Source organism: Amia ocellicauda, chromosome 22, assembly GCF_036373705.1.
Source record: "Amia ocellicauda isolate fAmiCal2 chromosome 22, fAmiCal2.hap1, whole genome shotgun sequence".
Lineage (NCBI taxonomy): Eukaryota > Metazoa > Chordata > Actinopteri > Amiiformes > Amiidae > Amia > Amia ocellicauda.
In genome coordinates, this window is record NC_089871.1 from 13,760,231 (window position 1) to 13,773,542 (window position 13,312).

The 13,312-nt window shown below is 41.7% G+C and overlaps 2 protein-coding genes across 5 annotated transcripts; both read right to left on the minus strand.

Annotated features, from left to right (window-relative positions):
• Positions 1-40: 40 nt before the first annotated feature.
• Positions 41-6,157, minus strand: LOC136717773 (cold-inducible RNA-binding protein B). Of its 2 annotated transcripts, XM_066695274.1 has the most exons (9): positions 6,054-6,157; positions 4,964-5,075; positions 4,634-4,740; positions 4,240-4,363; positions 3,958-4,105; positions 3,765-3,826; positions 1,764-3,181; positions 624-725; positions 41-339 (listed from the first exon to the last, which is right to left on the minus strand). In XM_066695274.1, the coding sequence occupies exons 2-7, from the start codon at positions 5,061-5,063 to the stop codon at positions 3,168-3,170; spliced, it is 555 nt and encodes a 184-aa protein (XP_066551371.1). In that variant the 5' UTR covers positions 5,064-5,075; positions 6,054-6,157; the 3' UTR covers positions 41-339; positions 624-725; positions 1,764-3,167. The 2 variants fall into 2 exon arrangements, with proteins under 2 accessions (XP_066551371.1, XP_066551372.1); XM_066695275.1 differs by lacking the exon at positions 1,764-3,181.
• Positions 6,158-8,776: 2,619 nt separating this feature from the next.
• LOC136717771 (cold-inducible RNA-binding protein B) lies at positions 8,777-13,101 on the minus strand. 3 transcript variants are annotated; one of them, XM_066695272.1, is made up of 7 exons: positions 13,004-13,101; positions 11,796-11,902; positions 11,494-11,600; positions 11,252-11,351; positions 10,918-11,101; positions 10,485-10,546; positions 8,777-9,939 (listed from the first exon to the last, which is right to left on the minus strand). In XM_066695272.1, exons 2-7 carry the CDS (start codon positions 11,893-11,895, stop codon positions 9,926-9,928), a joined length of 567 nt encoding a protein of 188 aa, XP_066551369.1. In that variant the 5' UTR covers positions 11,896-11,902; positions 13,004-13,101; the 3' UTR covers positions 8,777-9,925. The 3 variants fall into 3 exon arrangements, with proteins under 3 accessions (XP_066551369.1, XP_066551368.1, XP_066551370.1); XM_066695271.1 differs by having other exon boundaries at positions 11,225-11,351; XM_066695273.1 differs by lacking the exons at positions 8,777-9,939; positions 10,485-10,546 and having other exon boundaries at positions 10,914-11,101.
• Positions 13,102-13,312: the final 211 nt, after the last annotated feature.

Consider the following 13,312-nt stretch of genomic DNA (forward strand, 5'->3'; position numbering starts at 1 on the left):
CAGGTTTGATTTTATTTTTTAAATCAAAGCGGAAAGAATGTCAATTGAAAAATAATCTTTATTTCAGATACCGTGCCACAGAGGCGCTTTACAGTCATTGTAGCATACAGAGAACAGCTCCCATGTTTCAGGGATCATAGTCAGGAACGCACTTCAGCATCTAGTCACACAGGAGGATGCACTTTTACTAATCGGACAGTTCATAGGGCTACGTCCAGCTCAAAGGGGGTGTTAATTGACGCCCCTTGACGACTGATCGCATGAATGTCTCCCACATGATCTGGTTGCCTGTGCTAATGACTCCTTTTTTGGTACATCTTTCGTCTGCCCATCACCACCCTGAAATCATAATGGAATTGCATTACACACACACACACACACGCCCCCCCCCCCCCCCAATAGGTCCAAACTAGCTCGGTAATTTACACATTAATAAAATCGGTTAATCCAGGTCTTATGAATCGGGGATATACAAAGCAAAAATATATACAAAGCCCAAAAATACATTTCATAGTGAGGACAGCCCATAACATAATAAAAACTCCCCCCTCCATCCCTATATACAATGATTAATGCTGGGCAAGTGCAATTATACAAAGTCTACCATCTCCCATCTCACTAACCTGGTGGGTATCACTCATGTGCGTTTGCCTTTAAAGACGCTCCTCGGCAAGACTTGCTCCCGCAGGTCACTTCAAACCAATCCATGGTTGAAAATCCTCAACCTATTTAAAAGAAAGATTAAGTTATCACAGTGAATATATATGCCACTGATTAAAAGAAAACACTTTTACTGCTTACATTTATCTCATGTTGTATTACAGCCAGCAAACACAGGACATACACCCAAGTCTACATGCATGCAGCAGTTATAGTAAGACTAGGTTAATAGTTACTGGCATTCAACTTCCTTACACACACAGCCCCAGATGAATTTAGATTTTAAAACTAGACTTTAAAAAGCTAGGTCTAACTTGGGCAATATTATACACCCCCCAAAAATAAATCAAATTCAGAATATATACATACATACATATACACCTTTTAGGATGGTGTTAACAGATTTGAAACTATGGCATTATAATAAAGCTTACAATAAACACTATCAAAACCTAAAAAGTATATATGCAGGCACATTAATAAACTAAAAGGTATCTTAACATTTGGGCTAGCAAAAAAACAAACATTTGATTGCAATTGACATTAAGGGGAATCTAGAACTTGTATATTTTCATACATGTAGGCTTTGAGGTCTTAAATTGGTAGGGTACATCACACCATTCAAGAAACAGCCTTTTGGATGAAATGAATGCCAGAGGGAGAACTTTGAAGACAAACAGATAGATGTGGAGATTTTCTCTAAGGGAAGTAGCCATGTTACAGGAGAGTGGACCGAAATGCTCGGAAGACAATCCTTTACAAGTCTGGAGAATAAGGACAATTGGAGCCAGGTATTCCCAGCTCGGAGGCTTTCCATTCCCAAGGTTTAAGCCCCATGAGCAAATCTAACAAGCAAGCCTGGGCGCTATTTTCAGAGCAGTTTTACTTGGTTGATCATTTGGTAAAAATTGGAACATGGATTCTCTCAGAAATCATGCAGCACTTAATTGGATTGGGGAGGTTGAAATCAAGAAAACAAAAAAACAGTTTACAGCTAGGAAATTAAGGATCTGTTCTGACATCTTTGTTGAGGGAAATTTCATGACTTTCTTTTAATGAGAACTCAGTTGGAAGGATGCGAACAGGAGAGCAAAAGGAGTTACCTCGAATTACAGGCCTATCTCCACATTTGAACTAGCCAAGAGAGCAGCTTTCATCTCAGAGGATTCACGAGTCGGTAGGCACAACGCTTCGTTCTCCAAGGACTCTGCCGATTTTCCAAACGCTAGCAGAGAGCTCTTGGACGTGATGAAGCATTACAACACACCCAGTACCAGTTGAGGTTACATTGATGGCTTTTACTAGACTTTCCTAGCTCTACAGTCTACAAACTAAATACCATGAGAACCAAAATTGGAAAACACATTTTAAAGCTAAACCAGCTATGTTTAACATGCAGCACCAAAAGTTACAGGGCAGTTTTTCTTCACTAGTCTATGGACAAAAACTTTAATGAGAATTAAAAATATATACAAAATTATAAAACCCCTTAAAAATCAGAATTAACAAGGCAAATCTAAGCAGATCTCAACTTTCCAAACTAAACTAAGAATCAATTCCCCCATTCCCCAACACTTCCACTCTGGGTATACTAGCCATTCAGTGTCAGTTTCCTCAACTGGTTCTCCCACAGTAGAAATGTGATTAGTTCTTTGGAGGCACAAGAAAGCAGAGCAATTTCAACCAGTTGTTTAATGGGCTTCATGAAGCCAGAATTTACAAAAGTTTCTTTTAAGGTTTTTTTTTTTTTTTTTTTTTTGGATACAGAGAACGAAAAGAACAATTCCTTTGGAGTGGGAAAATAAAAATAATAAAAACAAAAAGACAGTATTCGTTGTTACATTTCGCAGAGGTCGATGAACGATCAGTCCATTACATTGTAGAACATTAAGAATCCACATACTGCAAAGAGCGAAATACTGTCCAACGTGTAGCAGACTGCATTTAGCGCTTGAGGAATTTCAAATTAGCGGCTGGCCAATTCAACATTATCCAAAACGTCGGCAGTCTCAAAGTAATTCACTCTTTGGGTGTTGAATAGATTTACACCTCTTTAGCCATATCAAGGTGGTTTGCTGAAAATGGGTGTCCCCAGGTTGCATTCCTACCTTGCTACACTAAAGGAATGCATTACAGAACGAAAGGCGCATAAAGCCTTATTTAAACATATCACAGCTTGTCAAGCTTCTATTGAGAATTTGCTCAAATGTTTAAAATAAAAGACGGGGAGGGGGAATATAAAAAAAATCCCCTCATTTGAAAAGTGTTGAATTTGAGGGAAATCAGTCCATACATTTTATGTTAACAAAGCACATGTAGAACACAAGCTACAAGGTAAGAGGGATTTGCTAATTTTCAGAAGCTGTCAGGCTGTGTTCAACAATCAGAGACTACAACCAAATTACACAAGACACGAGAACAAAAAAAACAAAAACAAAAGATTCTTCCAAGAGCGTATCTTTATAAATACAGCCACTGAAGGGATGATCTTGAATCAGGAAGGTTTTTTACTCGTGTGTAGCTGAGGACAAGAAGTAGGCACAGATGTAAAGGCACTGAAGCACATGGACAAGTATTTCTTTTGCTTTTCTTTCTGTCTTTATAAATGTGTATATAAACTGTTCCCCTTATCAACCCCCCAAACGTTTTAAAAACAGCAGCACATGAATAGTTTCTTCGTTATGTGGATTACACTTGCGCCATTTGGATGTGGGTTTCTCATGAGATCTGAACTTTTACTTTTCAACACTGTCTCGGTGGAGATTAAATCGAAATGCCCCTCGAACAAGGTCAGTATGTGTCGGTATCTTCAGGGAAATTTTAAGAGTAACGATTCTTTCATCGTTTAGCTCCAGAAGATTCAGGTTGTAGTTGAGCTCTTTAATCCAGTGTTATCGATATGCTTTTCCAACAAGACGCTTGTAGCTCAGGGTCTAATTCAGACTGTGGGTGTGTAGGTGTGACAATTTAGCCCATTCGGTACACTGCTAGTATAAATTGCTGAGAAATCTACTTATTTCAATCCCCCAGTATTTTGATAAACTGCTTAAAGTACTCTAGAATTGTCAGATTACAAGACCCCTCTCATTGTTGTTCATACATACCATAGCTGTCATAGCCATCCCTGTAGGAGCCACCGGAGCGCTCGCCATAAGCTCCCTGCCCCCTGGAGTGGAGAAAGGTTAAAACAATATTAAGAGGGATCTGCAGTTTCATTCAGGTAGGTTGTTTTTATAACATTAAGTACAATTTTTAAGTTCACAGTATCTAAAGACCAATGAACTTCAAGACCCTGACCTGCTATCCCTGTTGTAATATCCTGAGGAGTATCCGCCGCTGCCACTCCTGTTGTCAAAACGGCCTCCGCCATAACTCCTGTCCCCGCCGCCGTAGCTGCGCTCTCCTCCGCCATAGCTCCTCTCTCCGCTGCCGTAGCCTCCACCTCCTGAAAGGAAACCGATCAATCCAGCTCTGAGCAGAAGCGTGTGCAGCCTATAACAAGCAGGGCGTGACTTCTAGCAAAAGACTGAACACTTTTGCCCAGTCGCCAGCCCTTACCTCATGAGAAACCTCACCCACCTCTTCCTCTGCCTCCTCTGAAGAATCCCCGGCCCCCTGAGGACCCTCCTCTGTATCCTCCACCGGACCTGCCTCCGGACGACTTCCCGGCCTGGTCCACGCGGATCACTCTGCCATCGATCGACTGAAGGGAGAGACGGTACCATTATGGGTCAGTCACTAGAGATTACTTAATGCGATCTAAAGCTTCTCTAGTTAATCAGGTATCTGAAAATTGGGTCATTAAGTGGCAGTGGGACTTGTTTGTAGGAAACTGAGTATCACAACCCCACATACAACATGGTTTTTAAAACCCCCCACTGCCTTGGGATGGATGGTCCCACTCCCACTGCCGCAATGCATTCTGGGAGTTTCCCTTTAAAAATGAACCAGTATCTCCAGAAAAGGGTCAAACCTTGCTGTTCATGGCCATCATGGCATCCTTGGCGTCTTCAGGGTTTTCAAATGTGATGAAGCCGAATCCTCTCGACCTCTGCGTTTCCCTGTCTTTGACAACGACCACTGTAGATGAAATACAAGCACAAATTTAGTGTCAGGCATTAAGATGGATAACCCAGTCTCCAACAGATACAATGCATATAACAGGCTCTAGATAATGTGTACAATCTGCAAAATCAAACTTATTATGTCTCAAAATGAAGTCAGAAATGTTAAATTATGAGTTTCTGCCCATCAGAGCTACAGTATTTGCAGCTGGCAGCAGAACAGCGACCTGAAAGCTCACCTTCTGAAACGTTGCCGTATTTGGAGAAGACCTCCTCCAGCGACTGTTCATTGGTATCGAAACTGAGTCCGCCAACAAAGAGCTTGCCTTCATCCGACATGTTGATTATTTTCTGTTGGGGAAATAACATGAGCGTTTGAGCATCCGAGCTGCGTCTAGATCGGACTTTAATCGGCTGAACGGCGACGCGGAAAGTAGGTCAACCCCGCCCCCAGCCAAAACAACCGCAGACGCCATTTTGGACAATGAAAAACAATTCCCTCCCGTCCGTTTCAGCCGCTACGCAGTTTGTCGTGGATACATAAATGAAAGCGTACTAACACACAAGCGAAACCTGCCGTCGTCGTATGGCGGCGAACAAACTGCGCCACATCCTCCCGACACGACCGGGGGGGCGCCGGCGCCATTTTGAGATCCGCGGATCTGGATGCGTGTGCAGGCTCAATCGGAAAAAGTGTAAACTGATCGTGCAACACAGTGGCCACCATTGCAATACCCTCTCATTATGCACCGGGGGGTTAAACGGATTTACGGATTTGCATTTTAAGCAAAACATGTGAATAACCCGAGTGGGAACCGTGCAATACGGAGGGAAACTGGTTAAAACCACGCCCGTATGAAATGCAATACAGCCCGAAAGAAGCTCTAAAACATGGTTTACTTGTGTATTCATTAAACCCACACATACACATACATGAATGTTACACAGCGGTTCACTTTCTAAATGGTGAGAGATCAGTTAAACACTAATCCATTTTAATGGTCACCTTATTTATAAGACATTTACACTATTAACAGTCGTACACAAAAACCTCAATAGACATTTGAAGATATCGGACTATATATTCATATTCAATTTATTCGTGTGTTTTCCATATCCTCCAGTTGGTAATACAAGAAGCGTTTACTTGTGTTAGTGTCGGCCATTTTAGGACTGTAGAAATGCGCCCGACAAAATAACCCATACGAACAGCCAGTAATACCCCTTTTAACCCTCAAATGGTGTTAACGCTATTGGCCTGCAAATCTAATATACATTCATTTATTGAGAATCCCTTTAAATTACCGACTATTTCGACGTTTTTCTTACCTTGTTACCGAAGTGACGGAGCAGAAACACACAAACCTCGAACCCAGATTGACAAAGACTGCGGCAAAAATGGAGGCTTTTATAAAGTTGGCCACGCCCTTAAACCGACCTCATGGCGGCGGGGGCGGGGCCGGTTACGTCACCGTGCGGAACTAAATATTGAGCTGCTGCTGCAACAGGAGCGACGAACAAAAGATCAGCCACTTCCGTTTCCAAATGGACGCTTTTCAGAGGCAGATAGTTTACATCAGAAACATGTTTTGGCAATGCAGTAAGTCTGTTGAACTGCCGCCTGCCAATCTGTTGGTGTCTCTTTCCACACCACCTCTTCTGAGGCCACATGCCTATTTGTTCAGCAGGAAAATGCATTATTGTCTGCAATGCAAACTTTATGAATTGAAAATCCAAGTAAGAGTTCAAATCTTTTAGTTGGTATATTCAACCACACTTTAGAAGTGTATTCTACACAGATAAAAGCAAAAGCAAAAATGCATTCAAACTTTTATTGTTATGCAAGTGATATACAAAGAGCAGTACAAAACATGTGAACACAGGGCTTCCTCTATAGCATTCACACAAGGAGCACTGATGTAAATCCACATTTTTCTGGTCCTCAACCCTGGCAGAGCAGCAGTGCGATCTTGACTACAGCTCCCACACCATCCTGTGTTTCAATGGAGGGATATTCCTCATATTGTGGCCCAGCCGCACACCATCCTGCAAACATAAATAAAAGCAATTAGTGACAATGTCCCAGATAATTTATATCACAAAATGCTACAAAGTGTTCTCATCTATTCAGCAATGAACAAATACTAGAGCTCCTGGTATCAAGTCCCCCCACACCCCTCTAAAAAGAACCCAAGCAAAATGTTCTTACCCCACTTTCTCCTAATACATAGATAAAATAAGTACACTGGCTTACACATGTTCACGATTTGCTGAATACCATAACCCTGGATAAAACCACCAGCAATCTAAATTATAATTCAATTCACACCTCCAATACAATACCATACATGTATAAGGCATCCCTAAAGATGTGGACTAATATATTGAAGGAATGGTCTTGTATATATATAAAAAAAAAATTTACAGTGAAGCAAATTTACACTATCTTGCAAAATACATCAATACATCATAAATGGATCATTCCAAAACACAACCATATGCATTTTCTATTGTTCCATTCAGCATCAATACCCCAAAATATATAAATACTAAGAATGTCAGTTGCGGGGATACCCACATTTAGGATATTACAATACTAACCAATAGAGCGGTGGCATTTCCATCCCAAGGAGTCTTTCAGGGTTTGTCTTTTACATTGAATCCAATACAGGGGTTAGGTTTTCAGCCTAAACAAAACAAATTAAACACATTACATATTACATAGTAGGGCATAATTTTTCTATACAAAACAATGTTTACAAATCTCTTCCAAAGTAGCTTTTGAGCATGCATTGCTGTCAAGAGAGTGAAAAACTTATAAAAAAGTGGATTCATTGCATAATCTTGGGACTGCATATCCTTCCCAGGACATGCAAAACTAATCTTTTGAAGCTGCATTTTTTTTTTTTTTTTTAAATCAAAAGGTCTTGTCAGACATCCCAGTTTAAAACTGATCAAATCAGCATGACTGACATGCAGTGCTCACACTTGTCAAAATGCAGCTCTAATGTAAGGGGGAAAAAGTCAATTTTAAGCTCTGGGAAATTTAACATGTGCAATACTGAACTGCAATGCATGTACATGAACTTTGTGATGCTTGTCCAAATGCACAATATCCTAGTCAGTTTCCAAGATGCAGAAAGCAGAACCCATTTCATGTTCAGGACCCAAAAAAAAAAAAAAAAAAATCTTAAAACATTAATTGCAGGAGACTGGACTTAAAGGAAAATCTGCTAAAAGTCAGGAGAATAAGGACAGGTATAGTTTGGACATTTTCCATTCTGTAGATTCAAGCCAGTTGGAAATGAATCTGAGCAGTGATGCTTCATTACAGATCAGGGGCCTAGCTAAACAGGATTCTGAATTATAGCCTGACATTTTATCATGCAGTTTAATACTGAACTTAAAGTCTGAGCCTTGACTAATTCAGTTAGACATCTTAGCAGTGGGACAAATTGCATTGAGACTTAGATTGGGCTAGAAAAGAAAAATGAGAACTCTGTTGGAAGGATGCGAACAGGAGAGCAAAAGGAGTTACCTCGAATTACAGGCCTATCTCCACATTTGAACTAGCCAAGAGAGCAGCTTTCATCTCAGAGGATTCACAAGTCGGTAGGCACAACGCTTCGTTCTCCAAGGACTTTGGTTGATTTTCCGAACTTGAGCAGAATTCTTGAACGTAATGAGGCATTACAATGGAACCATTGCCAGCTGATCACAGACAAAAGCAACTTCTGACTAACACTTTGTCGACCCTGCATTATGATCATAAAACCATACTCTGCTCTAACAGTTTAGACTGCACAGCAGTGGAAGTTAGATAAAGTAGTGCAATAAGTCAAAGATGCCCATTTCTACCTAAATGTTCCATTAGACAACCCAATTTATCCTAAGACACCCCACAAACTCAACTAATGTTCCCAAATTAAATCTACCATCCCTTAAAATACATCCCCACTCCCCTGAAACTAGACAATGATGTTCAAAAACCTTCTTTTCAGCTGGGTTTGTACAGGTGTGGTGGGTTCCTTGGAGGCACAAGAAATCAGAGCTTTTTCCAACTTTTCGTTTAATGGGCTTCATGAAGCCAGAATTTACAAAATAAGTGTCTTCAGTGTTTTTTTTTTTTTTTGTACAGAGAACAGAAAGCACATTTCTTTCCAGCATTGGTTAGGTAACAGTTTGAAGTCTGATCATAATCGAGTCCATAACAGCAGAGAAGATTCAGAAAGCAAATGTTGCAAAGAGCAAAATACCTCCGACAGACTGTATTAAGCAATTGGGTCGGGCCATGACAAAGTGGCCAATTCACGGTTGTCCAAGTTATGCAGTCTGAAAGCAAGTAGCTCTTTAGCGCTTGAATATTTACAGATCTTTAGCCATATCAAGGTGGTTTGCCAGGAATGGGTGCATTCCTACCTTGCTACACTAAAGGAATGCGTTACACAACTTAAGGCACAAAAAGCCTTAACACATTTCACAGCTTCTAAATTAAAACAAACTGCTTTTTTTCCAAATCTATAGATCAACTGGTTTAAGTTTTGCAAGAAGAGCTTAAACTCCCCATACAATTTTTTTTCTTTTTTTAAAAAAAGAGCAGCCAGGAGCAAAACATGAACGATTACATTTGCTTATTTCTAGAAGCGATCAGGCTGCGTTGAACAGGAACAGTGTTGAAGATTAAAAGTCGGACGATCACATGAGCAGTGAGTTTCACTTTAAAAAAAAAAAAAAAGGGGGGTGGAGGATCTTAAATGTAGAGGTACAAAAAATCATATTGAAATCTGAATTGTCCACAGAATGCATTCCTGCCACACTAGTCTTGCAGGAATGCATTACTAAAAAGGTGTCCATAGACTGGTTTTAGGCACAGCTTTTGAAACTTTTAAAGCAATCAAAATGCTAGAAGTAAGCTTTAGGATTCTTCCTCAAACAGGAAGGTTTTGTACAAATGGTTTAATACTTTAAGCCAGTTAGCTTGTGGAATAAGTTTAATATATAAAAACAAACATGGGGGTTTCGTTTCAAAGATGTCAGGCTGTGTATAACAAGGTCAATATCAGAAACAGATCACATTAAATGACAAGACACTAGGAAAAAAAAAAAAAAATAGAACAAAAAAATATCAAAAAGATTCTTCGAAGAGTGCATCTTTTTAAATACAGCCAGCGAAGGGATGATCTTGAACCAGGAAGTTTTTTTTACTCGTGTGCAGCTGAGGACAAGAAGTAGGCACAGGTGTAAAGGCACTGAAGCATACGGAAAATTGATCAAAAAAAATAGTCTCCCCAAGTTTACCCCCAAAACAATTTAACAAAAGCATCAGGATACATATACTGGGGCTTCCTAAGGGTGAACACTATGGTCTTACTGTGGATCGAGATTTAAGGCAGGTTTCGCACACAGGAGAGGACAGGATTGGGTTTGAATTCACAAAATCATAGCCTAATTGAAGGTTTGAGATCAGAATGCAAATCAGAACGGGTGGCTACACCTTTTAAGAACAGCTTGAAGAGTCTCCTTGCACTTCACAAAACTGGATTGGAAGGATCCATTCCCTCTGCCGCTTAAATTAGTCAGTTAAGAGATGATCCAAGAATCCTGGCTTATACATGTGGCTCAGAAGATCTGCTACAGACGTAGGGGCAATTTCAGTGCATTGGCTATAGCACTGCAACCAGAGTGGTCGGACTTCTGAAGGACACCTACAGATCTAAATAAGTACATCCAATAGAGATCACCATTACTATTCATACATACCATAGCTGTCATACCCATCCCTGTAGGAGCCTCCGGAACGGTCACTGTAACCTCCCTGACCCCTGAAAGGAAAATGCATAGTTTCAAATAAGTCAGACACTTCCAAGAGCTCCTACAGTTCAAAGGTCATCCTGTTCATAGTCTTCAAGTCCTGCAGTTTTACCAAGGAGGTTTCAGGACAATGTACATCTGGTGAAACCTGCACCCCTTACATTTGATTAATAGTTTAATGTTCCTGGATCAAAACTTTTAGATTATAGGACTAGCCAAATCTCTACAAGTGACAGACGTTAATAGCTCATGAAAAGGTCTTCTTTCAGAGATTTATTCAGTATATGCAGCCAGCTTCAAAATTTAAATCTCACAAAATGGCCAAATTCAAACATTACACATGTCACATGCAGTCTGTTGCCCTCCTGAAACTGGGACTCACCTGCTATCTCTGTTGTAATATCCACCACCAGAGGAGTATCCACCACCTCCACCTCCACCGCCACTTCGGTTCTCAAAGCGGCCTCCGCCATACCCCCGGTCCCCACCGCCATAGCCTCGGTCTCCACCGCCATAGCTGCGCTCTCCACCGCCATAGCTGCGCTCTCCACCGTAGCCTCCGCCACCTGCAAAGACATTGTTCAATATGCCATTCAATCCAGCTCAGGGCAAAGCGAAGCCGGCCTAATTCAAGGGGGTATGACGTAAAAGCAAAAGACTGAACACTTTTGCCGCGTTGCCACACCCACCTCTTCCTCTGCCTCCTCTGAACCCACCACGTCCACCGGAGGGTCCTCCCCTGTATCCACCGCCGCCGGATCTTCCCCCGGATGACTTCCCAGCTTCATCCACACGGATGTTCCTGCCATCAATTGACTGTGGGAGAAACAGGATGCAGTTTAGTCACGCAGCAAAAGACCTGGTTTGCTTGAAGTACATATACAGCAAATCAACCCAGCTCTTGGGGGACCTCCTACCCTGCTGGATTTTGCTAATAGGCTACTACTTCAGTCCTCACCTTGCCATTCATTGCCATCATGGCATCTTTGGCATCTTCTGGGTTCTCAAACGTCACAAAGCCAAACCCTCTTGACCTCTGGGTCTCACGGTCTTTGATCACAACCACTGCAATGGAGAGGAACAAGGTAGAATTAGTTCCAACTAGATTCAATCAAGTTTCAGTTGGGGAAAAAATAAAAAAAACTTAATTTACAGTAATTGAAGATAACCACCAAGTAAAGTAAAAGTAATGCCCCAATACCAGGGCTCAGACTGGGCCAAACACTTCAGTACAAGTAGACTTATCCTGCACAAACTCACCCTCTGAGATGGCACCATACTTGGCAAAGATGGATTCCAGCGATTGTTCATCAGTATCAAAGTTCAGGCCTCCAACGAACAGTTTCCCTTCATCAGACATGATTTCTCTGAGAAGGAAGAATTAAAAAAAAAAAAAAAGTTTTGAATTTAATTCGCATGTGCTCCAACTATATAAAACACAATCATGTAACATGCAAGCATCTGTACGGACCGACGATGCCCCTTGGTTGAGGGTCAGGCCCGCTGGAGATTGCGCATCGCCTACATCCGACTCAAAGTCTGCGCCATTTTCTCCCGCCTCCTTCTCGCCAGTTAGACAACGTGGCGGGGCCATTTTTAAAGACACCCCAGTTGGAGAAAACCGCGAAATTCTCCAATTGAATATAAACCTCCTCCCTGTGAAGGACTGGGGAGCAATGCCCGGTTTAGAGACCTTTTAAAAAACATAGCACTCGCAAGATCTTAACTTACAGAAGATGAAAGGCACCAAAGAACATCACAAATAGGACACTTAAGCTTTCCACAAAGACCGCCACCCCATTACTACAGGACTAATAAGCAGTGAACTGTACATTTACTGCCAATACAACAAGAGTAGCGGGTGTGCAGATTGTACAAACCCAAAGGACTTCACGACACGTGTAGGACGCCGCAGGTTTGCACGGCGCTGGACGGTTATACAAGTGTTCGGAATGGCGCCAAAATTTAAATGGCTTCTTAGACTAACATTTACATTACAAAACATCCATTTAGAAATCATACCAACTAGTTTCACCTTTCCCCGACGATAAGAACAAGTTCTAAGGAAAAACTGGGTATTTTTTTGGGGGGGCGGGGGGGGGCGAAATGTTGGCGGCCATTTTAAGGGTTACAACACGCCTCGCTTCCCCACGCCGAGGCTGAAGGCCCGTCAGTCCAAACTGCGATTAAACCCGTCAATAAATGGACCAAACTTAAACTATACAACCCCAAATCAGTCACAAGCTAGCAGCATTACACTTTTTTGTTTTTGGTCGTTTTTTTTTTTTTTTTTACTACTTTCCACAACCGACGGAAACGACAGAAACACAACCTGGGCTCCTCATGCAAAAGCGAATAAAAACGAACAAAAAAACAGGACGCATCCGAACCACAGCTCAGTGCGGATGCTTTCGACAGTCACAATGAAGGTGGTAACAATAAAAAAAAATAAAAAAATAAACGTGTACCTGTGTGGTCTCTCAGCCCAATCGAAACACAGCTGCTGCTCTCAGGACTCCCGGACAATGTGCTGTGACTGAGGGGCAAAATGGATCCTTTTTATGGGAAGTCGGCACGCCTAGGCGGATGAATAATTAATTTAAGGGGCGTGTCTCGCAACTACATGAATATTCAAACCGAGGCAGCGAAAGATGGCGGGAGTCTACGGGAGATGCCCATCCCCCATATCACTTCACTGCGCAGCCGCGACAATCAGGGTTACAAAGTATCTGGTCGAGTGGGACATTAAACCTCCACCTGTATGCGTGTGATATTAA